The following is a 23168-nucleotide window of genomic DNA, read 5'->3' on the forward strand; positions in this document are numbered from 1 at the left end:
CAAAATGAATGCAGCTGAGGAAAACGAGCGTTTGATCAGAAAGAACAAAATAAAATACTTAGAAAGCAATGTACTCATGCATAATCCTTAAGGTACATTGTGAATCACAGCTTTAGGAAGTCAGCACTAATTAGTTGGCCTGGTTCTTTTTTTTCCCCTAGCTTTAAGTCTTCTTTCCATACAGCACTGCAGCATTAAGTAGTGATGGAAGAGGGGGGTTCTAGCTCTGTTATTTCAGAGTTTCCTTTCCTTGCTGTTTTAGTTGTTGCTGGTTTTGGTTTGAACAGCTTTTTTCCCCTTTTTGTAACGTTTTCTTTCCAGCATGAGAAACAGCCCTTTTTAGACATGAGAATTAGAAAGCTAACAACATTAGTATGGACTATTTGCCTTCCCAGCTAAAGTTGATCTTACTGAAAAGCTCTCTCCACCCTTTTATTCTCTCAGGGAGAAAGAAGAAGAAACACAAGAAGAGGAACATTTGATGGAAGAAAAGAAAAAGAAAAAGCAGGAAGAAAAGAAAAAGAAGGAAGGTGCTCAGAAAAAGGTTTGCTTATTTTTTCTTTACTGATATATTCACATTTGTGTCATACGGGCATAGCTCTGTAAGCTTCACTTGGAATAATTCACAAGTGAGCAGCCCCATTGGCTCTAAGTGAGATCATGGTGTGTCAGGAAGGCTCAGTGAGAGCAGTTGTGACAGTTCATTAGCAAGCCTTGAGCTTGTTGGCCATCCATGGGTGGTGGTAGCTGCTTCCAGTGCTGCATGCAAAAAGTTTGGGGCTTCACAAGAGACACTGGGCAAATCCATGGAATGGAATTCTCTGGCTGTCACATAGAGCAGGTTGGTTCAGGACTCTCTGAGCCTCAGGTGGTGGAAGGCTGGGTGAGGGCTGGGGGTCACCCTGCTTGTTGTGCTTCTTACTGTTGTTAGGCAGCAGCTTTGGGCTGTTGTCAGACAAAGATGGCTGTTCTGACGTTCCTTACATGTAAAATTAAATCAAAACGTTCCTATCATTAACACCCACTTTATGTAAGCATCACCTGCAAAAGGTCAGGATTGCAGCTCAATTATTAGATATCCCTTTGAATATTGACAAGAAGTTGATTTGTGTTTTTTTTTTGTCTGTTCTGTTCTTCTTTCAGGCTGCTGAACAAAAAACCAAAGGTAAATCCATGTTTATTCATTTTGTGAACCATGTTACAAGTCTGTTTAAAAGTGTGTGTTTTGTTCTTTATGTTCCTTTCTAATGAGGAGGGAGTATCTCATTAGTTGTGTTCCTTAAGCCTTGGTGCAGGAGCTGACTGTTCATGTTGGATTCTCAGTAGGTTTTTACTTTGCTGGGTGTCACATGGCTCCTTTTTTATTGGAATGCATGGATGAAATAACTGGAACAGCCACCATCACCGCCTGCTTTCGTTCTTTCTGGGGTTTTCTTTTTGGTAAGTGGGTTGGTTTGCAGGGTGCTGGAGGCAGCAGCAGGGAGAAGCAGAGCCCTCTTTAGTGCTGGATTGGTGCCCTGCATGGAGGAGATGGTGGTGAAGCCATGGCCTTAGCAAAGGTGAGGAGTGAGACAGGTGTGCTGCCTCTCTGCTGCAGCTGCTGCCTTTTGCCATCTGCTCTGTGCTTCGGGTTGTTTGTCACCACGCAGCAGGCAGGGCTGTAGCTCGGTGCTGAACTAGTTAATGCACGTTTATTGCTGTGTAATTAGGTGGCAGACTGGCAAGTACAGCTTCTCAAATTCCAAAGGCTGGGAATTAGAAAAGAGCCAAGTCTAGCATATGGGATTGACAAAACAACTTATGTTTCAAACACTTTTTATGTATTTATATAGCAGAAATTAATTCTCTCTTCAGCAATACTGAATTCTGAAAAACAGCCTCCTAAGTACACGATGGGGAAACTGACAAATAATTGATCAGAACAGTTTTTTTCCCCCCCCTCCAACCTCCATTTATTTTTGCCCATGAGAAATGTGTGAAATCAGAAAGCTTCGATCTGAACTGTGTGCATCTGCCCTGTGAGATGTTATTGGTTCACAGCACTAAGGAGGATAGCAATAGCTGTGACCTCTCAGAATCTGAAGCATGTGAGAAAAGTCTAATTAATACTGTGTAATTAAGGTACGATTTCTATCTAAGAAGTAGTTTAGTTTACAAGATATGTAATATATTTTGTCAGCTCATTTCTGTGTGAAAACGATTCAGTGCTGCAATGGCTTTAATATCATATCTCAATAGCAGATGTTTTTGTTGTCAGAGTAACTAATTGTGTTCCTTTTTACATAATTAATGGGCCTTGATTCCTGATAGCACGGAGCCACAGTGCCATCTCCTTTCCTGTGTGGCTCTTCGCTGTGATAACTTCATATTGGTTCAACACTATCAAGTGTAACCGAAGGTTTTAAAAGGATGGTGATAGGGATCCCAGTTTTTCTCAGGAACACTTCTGAGTTAATGGTCCTTGTCCCTTATCTTTGTCTCTTTGGTGCCCATACTTTATTTTGTATCCGGGGTTGAATGACAACAGCTACTAGAGCTAAAGGCGACACAGGGATTAACACCAAATTAGTTTATTTCATATCCAGGACAAAGCAATTACATGAATTGTAAAGGCAGAATGACACTATAGCTGGGTGAGCTGCCTGCAGTAGTTATTGCACATACAGGGTGTTTTAAATCAAAGATTAAAGCCAAGTGGGGGCTGAGCCTTCTGCAAAGCATTATTGCATCCGCATTTGGGGTAGGTAAGGTGTGACATAGTAGAGCTGCTTGCAGCATGGGTGTTACTTTCTCTGCTGTGATCTTTGAGACTGAGACCAGCCTGGCTGTGGAGCTGTATCAGACTGTGCCAGCTTGGCAGGGGAGCATAGAAATTGCTTGTGTTGGTGCAGGCATGGCTGCGTTGTGCAGCTGTGGGTGGCTGTGGCAGTGGGAGGTTCTCTCCCACCACTTGGGATCTATAGGAGAAGGCTGAAGAAAATCACTCAGTCAGAGGAAGCATAGGGAGCAGTTTTCAGTTTCTGTTTTTCAGCTGGTTGGGACAACGTGTTTATGCTGTTTCTTATTAGCTCCTGGCTGTATTTGTGAAGGAGAAGAGGCAGTTCTTGGAAGTAACTGGAATGGGAGAAGCTGCGGGACTGGAGCAGTGGAGGATTTCTTTTCTTATTGGCTTATTGCATACTGGAAACTTATGCTGTGAGAAAGAAGCTTCTAAAATTGTTATTAATATTTCATTGCTTGCTTTTTCTTAGCGTAGTCAAAAAACAGGGGGATGCTGTTCCATGCAGCAATTAATTCTTAGCTCCACGTGTGTGGTTGTGGCTCGTTGGAAGCTGTTGCGTGTTTGGTCTCTGGTGAGGCCTCAGGAAAGAGAGGAGGAAAGAGGTTTCCTGTGGGTGTGAGCATGGCGTGCTGTCAGCTCGGAGCAGCCTGGATGTGTTTGCATTTGTGTGTGCAGCACAAACCCTTCCAAAATAAACACGTGCTTCCACCAATAGAGGGAAGGCATGTGGCTGCTTCTGAAGTCACTGATGCAGGGGTAGGAAATGCTCCCTCACATTGCAATCTATTCCAACAGATTATTGTTGTTTAAATGAAGAACCAGCTCTTTTGAGTGTTGTCTACTTAGCAGCTTCTTCAGTTTTTGACGTTTTTTTTTTTCCTGCAGCATTGTTTGGTGTTTTCTCTTAGGCTGTTGGCAGCAGTTCTAGGCTATGTGTGAAAGGAAGGAAAAAAAACATCTGAAGAACTGATAAGGAGCTGTTTCTCAATTACTTGAAAACAAATTAGCCTTCCTGTTAAGCTGGAGAGGAGCGCTGTGGAATTAGATGAGGTGGGAAATGAACACGTTCCCATTGCATGCTGTGCTCCCATGTTACTGCTTGATGGTAATTTTTTGAGGGCAGGACCATTGAACACACCTTATTAGTGTTTATTTCAGATGGGTAAACTTGCTGTTTTCTATGGGCTTGATGAAGAAACTTTTATGTATAAAGGCCTTTGTAATGAAGGCATTTAGCTGTAACTACCAGTAGGAGTTTGGTGCTGTACAGTACGGAGTTCCCACTGCAGTAAATGGCTGTTACTTCATAACTACAGGGGACTTGCTGCAGAGAGCTGTGCTTGTGACAAATGCTATGAGGTGAAGGTATTTTGCTGCTGCTGTTTGTCCAGCTGTTTCACTGCAGATTTAGGCAGCACAGAGGTGCCCAGGTCCCTGTCTTTGGCTGCTCTGCTCCCATTCCAGCTGTATTCCATGTGCTTTGTTTAAACTGAAGCTCAGGTGCAAGGTATAAAGTAGCTGAAGTGATAATAATACTGTGTTACCGAAGCACCCACCCTTGCAGTGTATCTACCCAGTTCTCCAACATCACCCACTATGAAGGTAAGCATTGAGTCTCCTCTCCACATGTGAAAAGAGTTAACAGTTTGCCATTTTTAATTGGCCATAAAACATTCTTTCCTAACCCTTTGATTAGGAGAAGGAGTCTGCAAAACATTGTTTCCTTCGCTGTAAAGCATAGGGGGCCAATCTGTCCCTTTGACTTCATGATGTGTGCAGGGCCGTTAATTCCTGGCACCTGACCAGGAAAAGGGATATAGGCTTTCCAATAAGAAAAACCCCTCTCTGTGTGAGGGGTGAAGCAAGGTTACAATGGCTGGAACAGCTGCAGTGAATGTGGGACTCAGCAGCCTGTCAGCACTGCCCTGTGATGGAGTGGTATGGCAGATCCCAAGGTAAGCATCATTCCCCTCTGCTTGGTATCTGCTTCTGGAGCTTTCTGCTCCCCCAGGCTGTTTCTAGAGGAGAAATATGTGTGTGGAAGATGGTGAGCCCAGACAGATGAGTTATAACTGGTAGAGAAACTTTGCTTTCCTGTTTGCTGTTGAACGTGGGATGGCTGTGACAACCCAACTGGAGTTTCTAGTGACAGCAGCTCAGTGCTACTTAATTTGCCTTTAGTTCTCACGTGTGTAGGCAACGTTATGAGTATCTTTAATTCAACCATCTCATTTTGAAGTGGAGGAGAAAAAAGAGAGGGTAGCTGGGTGTCCTGAGCTCTGCAAGTGGGGACTGCTGCTTGCTTTGAAGATTGAAGTCTCCCATAGTTCTTATGAAGCTGTAGACTTCAGCTTTTAGATGAATGTTTTCAGATAATTAGGCATCAAAACAAGCACTGTAGATGGGGTTTTCTTATTGTTGATTAAAAATATTTGTCTTAAAACAAACAAAGCCACCGACACAACACCACACACAAACATCTGACTCCAGGATTATCTGAAAATAGAACAGAAACAGTATTCTTAATGTGCTCCTGCCCTGAGCAGGGTTTAGAGGGCAGCTGATCCTTAAAGAAGTAGAAAAATGCTTCAACTTCTTTGCACGGAGATGCTGCTTTTCATGCAGGTCTCTCTGGTTCTGTTCCCTCTGTGCCCTGTTAAGGTTTTTGAGTTCCTCTTTGTTCCTTTCACGTACCTCTTAGTGACAGTTTGCAGTAGCTGCCCATCATGGAAGTTTAGACGTGTACTTGTAAATGCAGGGAGAATATTGCTCTGCTCTTCCACGTGGCTTGCCTTGTTCAGTCTCCTCAATTAGGAAGTGATCTGGGCTTACCAGATTTAGGATGGTAGCAGCTCACAGTGGGTTTATTTTCAAAGCAGGGTGAAAACATGAGCTATCCAATACTAGAAACAATGAGAAGTATTTGTCAGATGCTCTAAATGTTGCCCTGTTTGAAGGCAGGAAGACTGCATGCTTTTATCAGATATCTCTTTACATTGTCCACTGTCTAATAAATACGTCCTGACATTATCTCTACAAGAGCTCTCTATAAAGAGAATAAGAACAAATGAGATAACACCAGTTTGGCTTTTCTAGCCCTCCAGGTGCCCCTCAGTGCTGATGGCTCTCAGATAAAACCCCCAACTTGCATTCTGGATCCACAACAACCGCCAATACAGCTGTTGACAACTGTATATTATAGCATATAAATTCTAGCACAGCTACACAATGATAATAGTGGCTGTTAAGATCAAACTGCACGCTGTTTTATGGTTATTTATCTGCCCACAGTGTGTGCTTTCATACTCAGCAATAGGCCTCTTTCTCAGTAACAGGCATTGCCTGACGCAGTGTATTTAAACATGCGGACTGTGAAGTGGTTGAACTGTTGCCTCTTCTGGTGTCACAGCAGTTTGGATGGTACCATGTGTCCTGTTAGTTTGCCAGTTAGAAATAGAGTATTGTCTGATATTTCCTGTCCACCTGAGATGGATGCTGTCATACTACAGACCAGAGAAGGATTTCCTTGCCACCACTGTGTTCTGTATGTGCTGAGAAGGATGGATTGGAACCCTCAGCTCAGAGCTGAATCCAACCAGCAGGTTGGTTTTGTTGCACATGGCGTTATGCACAGCAAACCAGTTCCTTTAGTTCTCCTTTACATTCAGAACTGAAGTTGGTTGTTAGTTGCAAGCCTAACATGTATGTTTTTGCCTAACTTAAGGACTGTCTTATAAGGACTTATAAGGACTGTCATTCTTTTATGGGAGACACTTGTGCTGTAATGCCATCTCTGTTAGAAGCTCTCAGCTTTCTTTTACCTGCCGTGTGATGAGTGCTCTCTGTTGGTAGCTTATTGTGTTTCTGCCTGCAGGAGGCTTGTATTGCATGTAAATATCTGTAAGATCTGCAAACCATAAGCTTGAAGGTGAGGTTCACTGGGCAAGGGACAAATGTTGGCTTGGTTTGCAGCATAGGATGCTGGGCTGGTGTGAGGTGCGTGCCAGCTTTGTAGCATTGCTTGACCCATTACTTGCAATAGATGCCAGCAGCTGTGTGCTGTGACACTCTGCACATTCCTCAGGTACTCTACAGATTCTGCAGAGTGTTATTTTGGGGAAACAAAGGAAATGAGTGTACTGATGCTTTGACATGGTTTGGAGTCTTTGCTCGAGGGGCTTTATGTTCTTCTGGCTGCTGTTGGAATTCCTCTGCTTTGAGAATCTGTTCAGCCTCCTGACTTCCTTTGTAAGATTATTTTAATGCTTTTCCTGAGTTGTTAAAGTTGGTAGCCCATACTTAACAACAGCAAATTCTGCAGTGTGAATTAACTAACTTGCTCTTAGCTGCTGGGAAGCACCATGGCTGTGATCACAGCGTGCAGCTGACCGATCCTTCTGGTTCTTCCTGACCTGGTTCAGGCAGTGCAGTGTGTTTGCTTCCTAAGGATCGTTACTCACAGGGCTGATTGCAGGGCCAGGATCACCAGGACAGAAGGTAATGTTCTTTGTAAGCATCCTGCCCCAGCTTTTGTGGTCTGGCTGCAATGTCTCACGCAAAGCTGAGTTGTGGGACGTGCATTTAACAGCTACACCGAATGCTTCTGGCACTTTGAAGCTGCCCAGGGCACGTCAGCATCCATTGCTGTTTGCCCAAGAGGAACATCTGAACCCGAGGTGCAGCTCAGCCTCTTGATGTCCTCTTCCCTTGTTGGCAGTAGTCATTCTCTGTCACATAGAGCTTCCCGAAGATCCCCCTCCTGCATCAGGATGCCCTTAGCACTTCTGGCATCACTTTGTGTTTGGCTGCTTTGCTGTCTGTTTTTCCAGCAGTCTTCATGGAGCCAGACCTTTGGCCTCTCCAGGACGTGTGATGTGAAGCTGACAAGTTACTGAGCTCCAGAATCAACAAGTTTTCAACTCCTTTAAAAGCTCTGAATGCTGCTCTGAAGTTCTGTGCTCAGGGCGTTGCACGTAGCCCTTTTGGCTAACAAGAAGAGATGGTCGTGTCCGTCTCCGAGCTATCAGACAGATCCAACAGATGTTCTTGAAAGACATTTGGTTTGTTGTTGCAGAGCAGTCTCCTACTCAGCCTGTAATTTAAGCCCATTCTTGTCAGATTTTGCCTGGTATGCGGAGAGCTGCCCTTCTCTGCAGCAGCCCTTTGTGGATCCTCTTCTGTACTTAACAGCTCCTTCTGTCTGACTTCGTGCTGCTGTTTTCAGACTGTAGTTTGTTTTTCTCCTGTAGAAATCCTTCTAGCAATGTGATGATTATTAAGTCATGTTTTGAGTTAACCTGTATGATTTTACTGCTGGAAGTGCAGTGTGAGGCTTTTTTCTGTCTTTCAGGCTGAGTCCAGTGTACAGCTCTGTAATCTGTTCATAGCAGTGCTGCTGGGTTCTTTCAGTTTGGTTCTCTTAGCTCGTTTATCTCTCTCTGAATCCAGCTCTCTTTAAGGAGCTTCCCAGTTTCAGATGGGCTCTTCTCCAATGCCACAAGCACCTTGAATTGACCGAGCAGCATTTCTTCCAACTCTCCTTTCCCCTTTTCTCCTTTTCATTCACTAACCATTTTCTCTCTGCTGGGAGTCCTCTGGAGGACATTTAGATACAACATTTGCTTTAACTCCTCACCAGTTTCCACTGCGGTTGTTTGCATCGGATTGGCAAAAGATGAGAAAACCTCCTGGTGGTGCAGGAGGTGTGAGGCTGACCCTGCATCCCCTGCAGATCCTTTCTGTGTAGGTGTGAGGCAGACCCCACTCCTTCCTGGCTGGCACCCACCAGTGGCTCTTTACAGGAGGAAGTTTCTGGATAAAGAGGGAAAAGGAAATTTTGCAGTATTTCTTCAGATTAGTTCTTGAATACTAAAATATGTTTTTGAGTGGGAAGACTTTATTATTTGATAACTTCTTATGGCTACGAGGACTTAAAAAATACCTAATTCAACCATAGGATTTCTGAGTAATCAGGTATATAATAGCAATGAAGACTTAAAACCACAATCTCATCTTACTGCTGGCTGGGATCTATGCAGCTGAAGGTTACAACATTCCAGTCCATCACATCCTCACTGCGTTACTGCACCTGTGCTTTGCTCACTTGATGTCAGGGCTGTTTTTCAGCTATGATTCAGAACATGTTTTAATATACACCGTGTATTTGGCACCATATTCTTCCTGTGGATCACCCACAGCTGGTGCTGCTGTCACCCCAGTGGTGGCTGTGTGCTCCATCTGCTGTCACCACCTCATCTCAGTGCTGAGTGGTAGCTCCAGGGGATGATCAGTGTGAGGTAGGGTCCACGTGGGCCTGAAGTGTTGGGTGAGTTTAATATAAGCTGTGGGTGAAGTCAGGGTGATGCAGTGCCATTAGCCTGCCCATATTGGCACTGGACAATGGAGGCAGCTTAGGTGCATCGTCCTGCCCTGATGTGAAAGAAATAGTATATTAAAACCCAAAGTTACTATGTTAGGTAGCTCTATAAAGCCATTATGAAGTTGTTATTTTCAGCCTGCTTAGGCAGCTCTGGGATTTTCCTCTTCCTCTGCTGGAAGCTGGGCACAATCTTAGAAGACTTGGGAAATGGTCCAGAGTTACTGACATCATCAAAGTGTGTGCAAAGAAAATCTTTGGGCTTTCATATGTTAAACCGAGCAGCATTTCACTGGTGAGCAGCCCTTACAATGCTGCTGTGGTTTCCTTTGGCCACATCTGTCTACCTGCAAATAAATATGTGCAGTGTATGCAGAGTAATGAGGTATTCCTTCCTGCAGAGTGGAAGACGTGTGCCTAAAATAAACCGAACACAAAATTTGAATTGAAGTAATAATATAAAGATATTATTAGTAATCTTTATTAAAACATCTTTAATTTCTTTTAACATTCGTGTAATAGAATCTGATTTACTGGGAGTGGCATTTAATTAATTTAATTCAATTTAGAGAGTTAACTCTATTACATATTAGTACAGAAAATTACCTCTGAACAGTCATTTCTCACTGGTGACATGCAATAAGTTAATTTAGCTCCAAGTTCGTTTGGGTGCATTGTGAGTTCTTGCTGAAAGTTGCTATGGTGACAGCCCCATCACCCGAGCTGTCATCTGCCCCAGCCAACGCAGCACTTTGTGCAGTGACACCGCTGCTATGGGAGGTAAACACTGCCAGATGGACCAGCACTGCTCCCTGCTTCCTTCTGCTCGTGGTCCTTTCAGTGAACTCGGCTGCTTTACATCTTTAGAGATGCCCAAGTTGCATTGCAAGGACTGAAAAGCTTCCTTGGGAATACCCGGTCATTACCGGCCCTGCTGCAGCCTTCTCACAAAGGAGGTTTTCTGTCTTGCTGTGTTCAACAAATTGAACTGAGCTTTTTTTGGCATCGTCTTGGCTGCTGTAAAATGACTGCAGAATCCCAATCAGAACTCGGTTGGCTTTTATTTAGGGCATTTTCCTGGGTGGAAAAAGGTGGTCTGAAAACTGCTGGAATGACTGTTTGTTCTTCGGTAACTTAAATCCTGGTTTTTCTTACATGAGTTTAATGCACAATGGCCCTGGAAAGATGCAAAAGGCCTGTTCAGCTTGAGCAGCATCAGCACGGGGTCTGCTCTGGGTTCTGAGCTGTACGGCTCCAATCAGGTGGGTGAGCCCTTAGTTCTGAACAGAACGTTTCCCATTGCAGGGCTGCCTTTAGGAGGCTCACAGTTGCATACTTGGAATCGTGTTTAGATTAGAAAGGGGGGGTATCACACCTAATTGAGTTGCATAATTCATGCCCACTATATTCTTGTATATATATATCTTGTATGTCTTGTCTTGTATGCTGGAAATCTGACTTCAGCAGTGTTTGATTTTTTTCCTTTAGAGCATGCTTTAATTGGGCTTATCTGACTAAGGAATCATTTTTGGGTCCAGGTTGTTTTCATCTGTTTACTTGGGGAAGCCACAAGAAAGGCTATTCCCCAGGACCTCTTCCATTTCCAATATTGGGGAATGCATCCAAAAGAAGATAAGGAACCTCAGATGTTTCTCTAGCCATAAAATCCACGATGTTTTGTCAAGTATGTATCTGTCAGTTTGGTCTTACATTGAGTTGGCTGCACACAGTCCTTGGGTGAAGATGCCCGTGGCTCAGAGCAGCCCTGCAGTGCTGTGATGGTTTGGGTGGTCCAGGCTGTCTATAGGGCTGCAGGATGAGCATACTCTTAAGCCTTCTCTTGTGATAGAACATGGACTTAAAGGGTTATATTAAACTTACAGAGTCTTTTTACTGGTTTATTTAAAACATTGCTCTCGCCCACCAGTTTGTTACTTATTTTAGTATTGCTCTTAAGATATTTACTTGGTACCATAAATGTCCATGACAGCAGAGCCAAAGCTTTGTGTTTACACAGTCAGGCTGACATGTGTGCAGAGTCCCATGATTTCAGCAGCGCAGCCAGTGTCAATAAAAAGGACACGTCATGTCCTGACCATGCTGAACTCTCATCCTGCAGATACCTGATCTGCAGCTGTTGATAACTGCCTACATGGATATGTCTAAAAAGAGCTCAATGCCAGTGCAGCTCCTGCCTCGTGCTTCCAGCCTCTACAGTAGAAGTCATTGGAGAAGTGATATTTCTAGTTTGCAGGACAAAGGTGTGTGCATGCATATGGTGGGTCTGTGCTATGTAAGATACAAGAGATTTGATAGATGTTTCTGTGTATGGGTAACATGGGTGACATACCCAGCCTTTGTGATGCAGCATGGGCATCCAAATCAAATGTCATTTTATTTAATTGCATTAATTAATTTAATGCAATTAATTAATTGCATTCAAAGGCGCAGAGTTGTTGAGAAGACTTTTGCCTTAGCTTACTTGGTTACACAAGCTATATATGAAGCTGCAGTGGGCAGCCCACCACGTTGTACTGCTTTCTGTGTGGCTTTGAACAGGACTCAGGTCTTGGTTATGGGTTATGTAGATGGAAATGAATTTTTAGGCTCTTGTGTGCAGTAAACTGATCAACTTGGAGATAATTCCAGCTGTGTTAATTACTTACAAATATACCAATTACTGTCAATGGCCATAGTTATCTATTTGTACAAACATGGGCAGATTTATTCTGCAAAGAATACTTACCATTTGGTCTGGGAGTGGCTGTGATTGAATTAAGGAGGAATGCTGCTGGTGTGATGACTTTGCACCTTCTGTAAATTTGCTTTTAAAAAATCCTTTAAGTATGGAAACTGTGTGTAAAAGGTTGTTTAATAAGATTAAATGCACACAGCTTAAAATTGAAAGATTGAGTTCCTGCTTCTGCCCAGAATTCTTATGCAGCTCTCTATGGATCTGTTTAATCTGTTGTTAGGAGGTTGGGATTCTCCCAGTAGCACTTGCAGTGGGGTTAACACTGTGTCATTCGGCTCTGAGCTGATTGCTGGCTATGACTGCCATAGATGGATGGGGTAGATTGACAGAGCCAGGTAGATGAGCTGGCTTTGTAATGTCAGCGTGTTGGTGAGGGAGCAGGGTGTACATGGTGCTGCCCTCCAGGTGGGTGTTGGGTTTACAGGAGTCTGAATTCCAGATCAGTGCATGCTGAATGAAGCATGTCTGTGCTGGGGCTTTGCTCTTTGGGGTGAATAGCAACATGGGGGAGCAACTTCTGGCACCGTGCATCTATGTAGTGATTTGTCTTTGCTTTCCAGTGAACAAATTCAAGAATGTTAGAGAGATGGACACGATAGATACCGGAATTGGAGTTATGTGAATCCATAAATACTGCTTAACGTCGTCTGCAAATTGGAGAAATATTGTTTGAAAGAAAGCAGACGAAGTGTTAAGCCTTGAAAGTTACCATCTGTTATCAGTTCACATCCTGAAGAAATGTAGCTGTGATAATTTTAACTGTTCCATTACTCGGTTTTGATTCATGACTTGGACTTGTAAATTTGAGGCCTGATGTATATGATCCAATATCCATTCATCAGCCAGGCCATGGTAAACCATGCGTGTGCACTCAGAGCCTATAATAAACACTCGAGGGTTTGTCTTGCAGTGAAAGAATCTGTTGCTAAATAGCATTGTATTTGCTTTGGATTATCAATCTATTGTTGGTGCCAATGCATCTACCTAATTAGCTGTACCACTTTTAATGGCACGGCTAATTAATTGCGAATTTAAAATTAAAATTGTAATCAGTGCTAACATGGAGGAAAGCAGTAAGGAAAATCTTGGGAGCTCTTCAAATGTTAAGTATTCTTCACAGGAGTGCTGCATGCACAACCAAACCAGAACAGGGTAGAGTGGGGTTGGAAATAAAAGCTTTAAGAAATAGACATCTCGTAACAAAAAAGATTTTGTATGTTTTTCTTGAGAGAAATATTTGGCAGGCTCTGCGTACTGATAGGAAAGCAAAGCGTGTAGGTGCTGATTAAGGAAGTGGAATGGAGTTTGGTATTGGAGTGCAGAGGTTTGCAAGGATGTGAACGCAGCATCCTATTAGTAGAGTAGGAATAGGGCTCAGTGTTGCGTGGTCTGTGTTGGGCTTATGAAGGGAAGGCAAACCAAGCTGTGGTGGGGTGGGGGATTAGCCACTGTTCAGTAATGATAGTTTGAAACTCTTCAGGTACAAAGCACATTGGACCCAGACAGGTGGGGCTGAAGAATAAGGAACAGGTCTTAAATGTAGTGGAAACTTACAGAACCTGCAGGCGGTGCTGTGACTTCATTGTGACTGAGGAAGATGGGAGAACTGGATTTGGAGCTCCATGGTACTTGTGAATTGTAGGTTCTTGGAAGGTCATCTGTTCCATCCCGCTGCTCTGAGCCAAGATCACCACACCTGCAAGCCTGCAGGTAGTCCTTAGTGATCCTTATTGTTAGAAATGTAAACCTTAGTCTTTGCGGCTGCTATTGAAACCCAGCAAGTCTTGTCCTATTCACCATGTGATGAAACAAGTTATTTCTTCTGCTGTATTTATTCTTTGCAGTGTGTGCACAGAGTCTGCTGGGCTGAGCAGCTGCCCTGTGCCACGGCAGTCGGTGTCTCCAGGTTTCAGGCTGTTTCTTTGTGCTACTTCCAGGTGTCGGAGCTCTCCTTTGATTGCAGATGGTTGACAGTGAGTACTGGCAGTGCTTAGTGAAGGCTGTAACATGCAAGACAAATGTGGAAGGCTTACTTTGAGCCTCGTAGCTTGGTATTTATTCAGTTACAACGCTTGTTTTCATACAAGCATGACCTTTTAACTTCACTTTAGTTTGTGATCTGCCCGAATGTATTTTTCTGCAGATCTGCTATGGGTCAGCTGTCTGCTGTTGTGCATTTAAATCTTCCTGCCTGATTACGTGGCTTTCCTTACTGAGTTGTGGCTGCTTTCCTTCATAGCACTTCTCCAGTTTATCTTTGGTTTCTCGACAGTTTATCAGAATTCTGATCCTGTCCCTCAGCAATCTCATCACCTTCATGTTGTTTCTCCCTGGCTTAGTGTCATTTGCAGATTTAATAAGGATATTCTCTAGTCCATCATGCCGTTGTTAATGGAAATGTTGAGCAGCGTAGGCTCAGATGAAGTCCCAATGGAATCTTTTCTGAAATATGCTTTCGTTTTGACAGCAAACCATTGATTCTCCCAGAGAATATTTCAGCCCATTTTGCATTTAGCTCACATTTCCCCAATTTGCTTATGACAGCGTCACATAATAATTTCATGTCAGAAACCATTACAAAGTTGAGATGTGCAGTTGGGGTTGATGGCGACGCACCAGAAGGAAGGGTGAAGCTATCATCTATTTAATCATTATTTTCTAGGTTTCTCCACTCTTTTCTCCATTGGTACATAATTTATCAAGATTAACTTATAAAAAACTGGCAAAGATTTGTAGTTTGGGAGGCATTTCATGTACAACTGTGGGGAAAAAATGCTCTCATAGGTTGTTCTGTGTATGTTTTTTGGTCTGGTTTCCTAAGGGAATGAGACTGATGAGGTTGGGTTGTGTTGGTCTTCCCACATAAAGCTTAAGAAACTTGGGTTGGATTCTGACCACATTGAGGCAGAGGTAAAAACACCATTGAGGTGTGCAGCTGGGTGCAGGACAGAGGCTGATGGGTGCTTCCCTGTCCTATTTGCTCAGCCCTCAAAGCACATCCTTAACATGAACACAGTGGGATCTGTGCAGGTCTAACTTCTAATGCCAGTATATGTTTAAGAAAAGACTGTTTTCTTCTTCAGAACTCCTGAAATACAACCAAATGGAAGACGCTTTCCAGCTCGCTTTAATATTTATATGGTTCCAGCAGATCCAGGAATGAAGATTAAAATAAAACCTTTAATTTATAAGAAGTAATATGGAAGTTCACTCTTGGGAAGGTGATTTGCGACCGGCTTGTCACTGTGGGCCCTATAAGTTATTATGATTCCCTCATAAAATATTGATTTCCCACAGATGGTTGTAAAATCTTTCTGGATGACATATTTTCAAAGGAGGTTTTCCAGCATCTATATTAGGAATTAATTTTTGACTGAATTGAAATCCACTGAATAGATAACAAATACATTTCAGCGTTTAATATATATCAATTTATGGTGGGTAGTTATCTGCTAACTTGACGCAACGGTTCTGTGTCTGAATATCGCTTTAGAATAAATTATGCCCCTATCTTGATGGAGCCTGTAAAATGCGCTCAGATGAACAGATCAGACTGCAAAAAATCGGAGCTGCAGAGCTTTTGAATTCACCCAGTGCAGAGACCTTCTCATCGAACCCAAACATCGTTCCTTAAGGCTGGAGAGCTCCATCAGCAGTGTATTCAGAGCTCTGACTTCTTTGTCTCTGCCAGCATTGTAAGCTCTGTCTGTCCTTACAAAGCATGCCCTGTGTAAGAGGGTCCTCAGTAACTTCACGGTCATTTTTGTTCTATTGCACTTAGTATACAAGCCGTGGTAGAGCAGAGGCTGCTTTCTGGAGGCCCAACTTTGCTATGTCATGGAATCACCAAGGCTGGAAAAGACCTTTAAGATCCCCAACCCACCGTGCCCACTGACCATCCCTCAGTGCCACATCTCCATGGCTCTGGAACACCTCCTGTGACTCCACCATTGCCATGGCAGTGCATCCTTGGGAAGAAATGTTTCCTGATGCCCAACCTGGTGTCCCTCTGCCAAAAGAAGGGTGAGGGATGGGACAGAAGCTCTCTACATGTAGCTTCCTTAGTTATATGCTACCAGCATGGTGCACAACTGAGTTACTGAGGATGAACTGTTGAGAAGCATTAGGTTTTCTGCAGTAGTTCTCTGAAGTACCTTTGCTTTTGCCAGTAGATGTCACTGTGGATGAAAAATGCCAGTGCTTAGTAGACAAAGGAGGTAATTTGCTAAATGAAAATTCATCCTTTGAAAGTAGATTGGGGGGCAACGTTGTTTTAGGTGTTTTGGCTTTTTTTTTTTTATCCCCCTTCTAAAAACAACAAAAAGACCTTTTTAATCAGGTCAAAATGGATTTCTCACCAATCGGACGCCTGTTTCTGCCCAGCACCATCCCGTGTTTTCTGTTTGCCTCCCCCCGAGTTGGGTAAGTTCTGCCTTTCTGTCTGACTTGAGCAGGGCTGCCTGCTCTGCTGCTCGGTGCTGTGCTCCGTGCATCCATCTCTGTTTGGGGTGCTGCTCCAACAAGCAGCAGCGCTCACTGTGTGCGGGGAATGGGGCATGGAGGAAGTGGCTTCATTAAGGTTGATTTGGAGGGGGGAGCGAGACGAAGGGGGGGGGGAAAAAAATTGCCCTCATGATTGGCTGGGAGAATAGCTCTGAATTATGGGATCCATCTGTTTCCTGTAATGAATTCATAAACCCATCAAACAATGACCTGAACGAATTGCTGAAGGAAAAAAAAAAAAGCAAGAACTAATACGCTGGCATGATATGTTTAACGCAGTGAGGCATTGGCATTGTATAATCAAAAATTCTTCTCACATGCAGCACTTTGTAATGGAGCTGCTGTGTTTAATAGAAGCTGTAAATAAATCCTGTCACAGTAGCAGCCAAGAATGCATTTCTGGCTTAACCGTTTCTCTTCTGGAATGTCTGCTCTTCTGGAAGCCCTTAGAAATGCGGGTTGGGTAGGGCTGGAGAGCAGGATTCAGAAATGCAGAGAGATGTTAATGAGGGGGGAATGAAAGGAAAAAGCTGCAGTAAATCAGTATTATGTGGCTTAACCAGTTTCTTTCATTTATGCGTGTTCTTTTCTTACGTCGTAGAAATGTACTTAAAAGCTATTGTTGTAATTGAAATCTGTTAGACTGATCCTATTCATTATATTAATAAAATCCACCTACAATTGCACATAACAATTTTTTTCTATGCAGTCGGGATTCCCGAGATTGTAATCATCAAAAAGCATGCGGAGTAATTATTGGATTTGTTTGGGTAAAATTGGATTAAGAAGTTTAGATACCATTAAGTAATGATAATTATTACAAGCAAACCCATTGTTTAGTGTATGTACAGCTCTCCGGCTGCAGAATAAGCAGATAGCCATCACAAACATGGGGAGAGCGAGCAATTCTGAGGCTTTCATTTTATGCTTTCCATTGTATTTTAGCAAGATTCTTTCTAGCTTGGTGTTTTGGTTCTTTGACTGTGTGCTTCTAATGGGGGGGTGCAAAAAAATTGCTTTGTTTTCACTCCTTTCCTCTCCCCTCCCATCTCCTCAAAGTCATGTTTTTAGCCTTCTGACCAACCCAGCCTTGGGTTGGGAGCTGCCTTGCAGTTCCTGGCTTCCCATCACATCAATGGTGGCAATGCATTGCTTCCAGGTGAGCAGCAGAGGGTCAGCCCTGCAGGGTGCTGAGGTGCCCACATCCACAGCACTGTGTGCATAGGTCCATGTTAGACACGGGGCAGCCCTCTTCAGCACAGGCTGCAGGAAGGAGGTGTCTGTGCTTGTAGGGGAGCTCTTAGAGCAACAAACACCACAAGGCAATGAACAGTTAGTAAATCTGCACAGATACTTGGAGCAGTCGGTGCTTCTCAATGCACGTCAAATGGAAATTGCTGCTTAAACATTGCTGGAGACGGCTTATAAATACGCGTGGAGGTTTTTGGAACAGTGCAGTCATTGCATTGTCTTTGTAATAGGTATTGTGCATATATTATATCATACAAACAGGCTCAGTTTCAGCTGATCTGAAGCTGGAATATGGAGCAGAGCCCTTTCCGCATTGGTGGTGCTTTATCTCCTGCTGCTGGTGTCATCCAGCAGGTCCTTTCCAGCTGCCACCGTTGGGCTCTTGCAAGAGCACCTTCCATCTCACCAATCTGACAGATTTTGTTGCATGGAGCAACAGCCCTTTGCTGTGCTGATTAGAAAAATCGGTGCCATTAACATGCAGGGATGTGGTGCTGTAACTGCTTGCTTGGTACTAGGATTGTCTTTGTTCTTTCCCCTCATCTTCATTCAGATGTTGAGAGGGAAACATGGTGAGGCTGAAACTGGGTTTCTCTGGCTACACCTCTGTGATGAAACAACTTCAGTTTGTGTTAAAGCAAAAATTGGCGTGTCTTGTGTGGCGTGGATTAAAGGTGTGCTTTATGTACGTGCCATTTTGGAGTTATCAGCTGGCATTGATCCCTATTGCACTAAGAATATAATACTTCATAAAAACCAGTCAGTGTTTCCAATTCATTAATATTCCTTAAGAAAATCCATGGCCAGGCAGGGGTGAGCTCTGCAGCTGGTGTTGTGCCATGTAATGGTTTTAATTCCACTGACAAAAGAGCAGAGCAGGCACTGCTCTCCCACCTTTGCCATGGGGCTGTTTTCTCCCCAGCATTATCAGAGCACGCATTTGTCTTTCAGAAGGACTGAGCATGTGAGATTTTGGTGTTGGTTAAACGCTGATGTCTCAGAATATATAAACAAATAGCCCCCAGGTCTCTAATTTGTCTGTTTGTGCTCTCCATCTCCCAGATGAAATGGGGATGTTGCTTTGTTCAACAGCATAAAAAGCGGTTGTATATCAGTTATCCCTTTGATTCATCAAAGCAAGGCAAACAAAGCAGGAGTGGGCAATGGGGAAGCAGGGATTTGGGTCCTGAGCCACATACCAGCCTTGGTTCCTGGCACAGTTGTCTGTGATGGCAGTCAGTGGTATTTCATAGGGCTCATAATACCCATGGGGACTCCAGAGGGTTAATGTTTGCAACCTCACAGCTCAGAGTATAAAACTGCTGAGCTCAGAGGGCAGTGGGTGCTCCAGGGGTGGACGTGTCACCTCTCCCTTTAATTGAGCTCTGCTCCATCACTACTTGTTGCCCCTCTGTCCTTCTCCCTTTGCTTTAACCCACCCAGAAGTTTGTTACAGCAAGGGCTGAAAGGCTCTAGCACTGCAACATGCCTTGGACAAATAGAGAATAACCGGAATTTATCCTTATTGTTTAAAGCTAATTGCTATTTCAGTTCCAGTGGTTCTTATAGCACTTTGTATATTGCCCTGGTACTGCAGTAGAGGCTAAAACTATGGGAAAGAAATAGTTAAGACAGTATAAAGCATGTTGAAAGGTTTAAGGCTTAAAAGATTCCAGAAAAGCTTGTGTTAATCTTGTGCTGAAATACCTACAAACAGCTGCATACATTTAGATCTCTGCAATGTAAACCTTGGTCACAAGTGCCTCGTTTTAGCCTGCCCCATGCACTGCTAGTTACGTGCAGGAGGGATGCTGCAGGCTGCTTGTCCTCATGCACAGTCACATGCATTGGTGCACGTGTGCATCTCATGAAGCACTGAGATATGGTTGGATTTGTTAGTATCAGGTTAGAAATGGGAAGTGTTTTTGCAGAGAAGCAGGTGTTGTGCAGCATAGCAGCGTGCAGAGGGATGCTCTTGCTGCTCAAGGTGGTGCAGACCATGATGGTCATTGGAGGGACAGGATGAGGAAGCTCCAGAAATGGGCCTGTTGTAGCATGGGGGTTGTGCTGCTTTGACATGCTTTCTTATTAAAGGAAATAATTACGACCAGATTGTTAATCGTAACTTTTGAAAACACCCAAAAAGATGTGGGATCTTTAAGCGTGATGTATTAGGTGATATATTTTGTACGTGCTGTTATAATTCATGAATAGAAGAGACTGATGCATCAGTATAGGCAAAAGTATGTGCATGTATGTCTGAATCTACCAGTCGAGTAAAGCAGAAGTAAAGAAAATCAATTGTGAGAACCATTCTTTTTACTACCTAAGATTCCCCCGCTGCAATGCATGCTTCTTTTCCATTCATTTTCTGAACCCCACATTTCCCAGCATGCTGCACCATCACCATCACTCTCACAGTTTAAAGAAAAAAAGAACTCCATGAACCTGTGGGCCCATTCAATAATCAGTTTTCCTTATGTGGCTGGAGAGCAGCAGCAGTCATTTCTATGCACCCTCTTTGTTGGGTTCCTATTCCCTCCTTTGGGGTAAGTCCTGTTAGACATCTTGCTTGCCTGTAATCCAACAAATCTTAGGAAAGCTATTTTTTCCCTGATATTTAATGATTATTTTCTTGCTTTTTTGTTTCTTTTTTTGTTTGTTTTTTTCTTCCACAGTGCCAGAACCTATTAAGACCAGTTTAAGCCAGCCCCAACCTGCCGGTACCGGTACCAGTACTTCCACCAGCACTATCACCAACAGCAGCAATGGCAAGCGTGCATCTGCTAACGGGCAGCAGCCAGCCGCGTCCCGCTACCTGCCCCGCGAGGTGCCTCCACGCTTCCGCCAGCAAGAACAGAAGCAGCTCTTAAAGAGAGGGCAGCCACTGCCCACCGGGACTCTGAGCAGCAGCCCGGCACAAGGCACTGGGCCAGCAGGGGCGAGTCCTCCCCCACAGCCAGGGGCGGGAGGCCAGCATCATCCCAGTAAGACCCAAGCAGGTAAGAGCTGAGAGCCGGGAGGGGTCCCAGTGTTGTCGTTGAAAAAGTGAATGAATGTTGTCATCCCTTATACTGCAGATTTTCCTTGGATGCTCAGATCGATAGGGTCATTTTCCAGCTTCTTTTTTGGTCCTTATACTGGCTATGATCTCCACGACATGACTGTATTTCTATAGGACCATCCCCTCTGAAGCACTGTTAATTTGGATTTTTCCAAGCTTTTCAGTATTGCATTGGCCATTTTAATCGTCTTTAAAGACTTTTGTGTATGTAAGTAAAAACGGGGAGCTTTGCTTATGTGTTGTGCTGGGACACTTCAGTGCCTCTATACGCTTATGCTCTCAATATTGTTGTCACATAGGGAGAGTAGGTTCAGTGTCTCAGGCCTGAAGGTGGTTTTTGGTTTGTTTTTATAATTGAATATGAGTAATTTCTGCATGATCTCAAGAGCTGCTCATTATCACTCACTAATGGTGTCAGACATCACCAAATTTTGATCTGAGCTGTCTGCAGTTTTTCCCTCTGGGCATTAGAGGATTTTTCTCAAGTTTTGTTGCCTGTGATGCTGAACTCCAGCAGTGACAATCATTCAGTATTGTCCTTAGAAGTTCTGGTTAGATAAGGAAATAACCTCTTTCAGAATTGTAGCTACATGGATGCACTTGAAAATATGATTGTGCTACTCCCTCATCATCTGTGTTAGAGTTCGATGTTTCCACATTGGTTGTGTTTCTGGGGGATGTAAGTATTAATATGGTAAGAGACAGGCTGAGGAACCCGAGTGGCTCAGGCTGGCTGAGGATCAGTGCTGGCTTGGCGGTACCTTTCCAAGCATCAACAGAGATGTATCCCAACTTTCTTTCTTTTGATCTTGAAGGAACACACCACGTCTCGCAGAACAAAGTCTACTCTAAATCATAAGGTAATCCATAAAAGGACTTGCTTGGTAGGAGGGCAGTACTCGCTCTCTGCCTTTGATCTTGCCAGATGCATTTGTACCGTGAGATTTTAGCCTTCTTTTCCCGACTCCTATTTCAACTTGCTGTATAAAATAAACACTTATTTCTGGTGTTTCTCAGCCCGGCAGCTGTCAGCAGATGTTTATAATGTTGAATTAGTTTGTTTTCTTGTGCTTCTGCTGCTTCTGTGTCAACTTTTGGGTCAGTTCAGAATACAGTAACAAGTAGTAGAAGGGGAGGAATGCAGGAGCGTTCCATATTGCACTAAATATGTTTATTGACATCAGATTCTTTGTAAAAGTATGACTGGGAAACACCAATCTGTTGTCAGCAGGCTGTGATGAGTGAACTGGGCAGAACTGTCAGGTTGATTTCTATGTTAAGTCAAACTAAAAGGCTTTACTGGGCACCTGAGAAGCTCTGCAGCAGTTCCTGGAGCAGGGAAGGAGTTCTCACACAAGCGACGTGCTTGGCTCGCTTTTGTTTTCTTGGGTTTTTTTTTCCCCTCTGCTGACAGCAAGAGTTCATGTTGTGAGACTTAAGTGGCTCCATCTTCCTCATAGGAAACACTTGCTGAATACAGAGCTCATTTATGTCTCTTTCCAGCAGGTGGAGCATCAGTTCGTTTGCTGAGAGCAGTTACAGGAGAGAAAAGTGCAGCTCAGTTTATAGCATCAGCAGCTGTGCACCTGGCTTCTTTGCCAGGCTGGGATAGAGTGCAGCGGCTCATTCCCAAGAGACCTTTGTAGCCACAGAATCCTTTGCATCTTGATGGTCTTATTCTTCAAACCTGGTCTGTCTTAATGGCTGCTTCTCCACCTTGATGAACGCAAAGACAGAAGAAATAAGGACTGTTCAGGGAAGGCCAAAACCTTTTCATTTCAGCTCTTAGGATTGGAAATATTTTAGGATTTGATATTCTGAAACACTCCATCTGTTAACAATGAATTTTCCATGAAATTTAGTTAAGACTTGTTCATATTTTTGTGCATATGAAAGTAAAGGACTGTTTATTTGTCAGCTGGAAGCTTCCCTGCATGTTTTGTTGTATCTGAGGGCTCTGTTTCTTTGTCTATCTCTGGCTCCTGGGGTATTTCATTTACTACAGGCTTTTGAGCTTCTCAGCAGAAGGGAAGGAGCAGTGTGATGAAAGCTGCCCCTACAGGTGAGCACAGATGTCTGATCCACTGGAAAAGGGGATTTGGTCTACCTGAATATCACCTGCATTGTGGCAGAGCGTGCACTTTACAAACGTTGCTGGTTCTCTCAGAGGCAGTCAGTGGAACATCCATTGCTCAGGGCTCTCTTGCTCTCAGAGCCTGATTGCCTGAGCAGAGCTTGTTAGACATGCGCTGGATTCAGTCCAAGCAAGTCTCTGTATGTGGCTTCTTTATGCTTACATTGAGCAGTAGTGGCTTTCTTTTGATGGATGACCTGGTATTAATCAGAGGGCCAGGACTGCTGTAAGCCAGCATCTTGTATCCAGAAGATGCTGAATATCAATTCATGTCTGTAGCTTTTATTTTTATAGTGTTGTATT

At 43.6% G+C, this 23168-nt stretch overlaps 1 protein-coding gene across 10 annotated transcripts in view; it reads left to right on the top strand.

The window, feature by feature from the left end:
- The window catches only part of TNRC6C (trinucleotide repeat containing adaptor 6C), an 80853-nt gene that overhangs the window by 13388 nt on the left and 44297 nt on the right, over positions 1-23168 (top strand). For 8 of the 10 annotated variants that reach the window (XM_085522765.1, XM_015879952.3, XM_015879954.3 and 5 more), the window contains 3 exons: positions 445-544; positions 1144-1165; positions 20346-20669. In XM_085522765.1, the coding sequence (XP_085378891.1) occupies positions 482-544; positions 1144-1165; positions 20346-20669 (409 nt within the window). In that variant the 5' untranslated portion in view covers positions 445-481. Of the gene's footprint in view, positions 1-444; positions 545-1143; positions 1166-1486; positions 1560-20345; positions 20670-23168 lie in introns of those variants that run through there. The other 2 variants (XM_085522768.1, XM_085522770.1) reach the window with 2 other exon arrangements.

The sequence above is a fragment of the Coturnix japonica genome, chromosome 23, assembly GCF_054131305.1.
Source record: "Coturnix japonica strain WE chromosome 23, WE-NBRP24, whole genome shotgun sequence".
In the NCBI taxonomy this organism is placed as follows: Eukaryota; Metazoa; Chordata; class Aves; order Galliformes; family Phasianidae; genus Coturnix; species Coturnix japonica.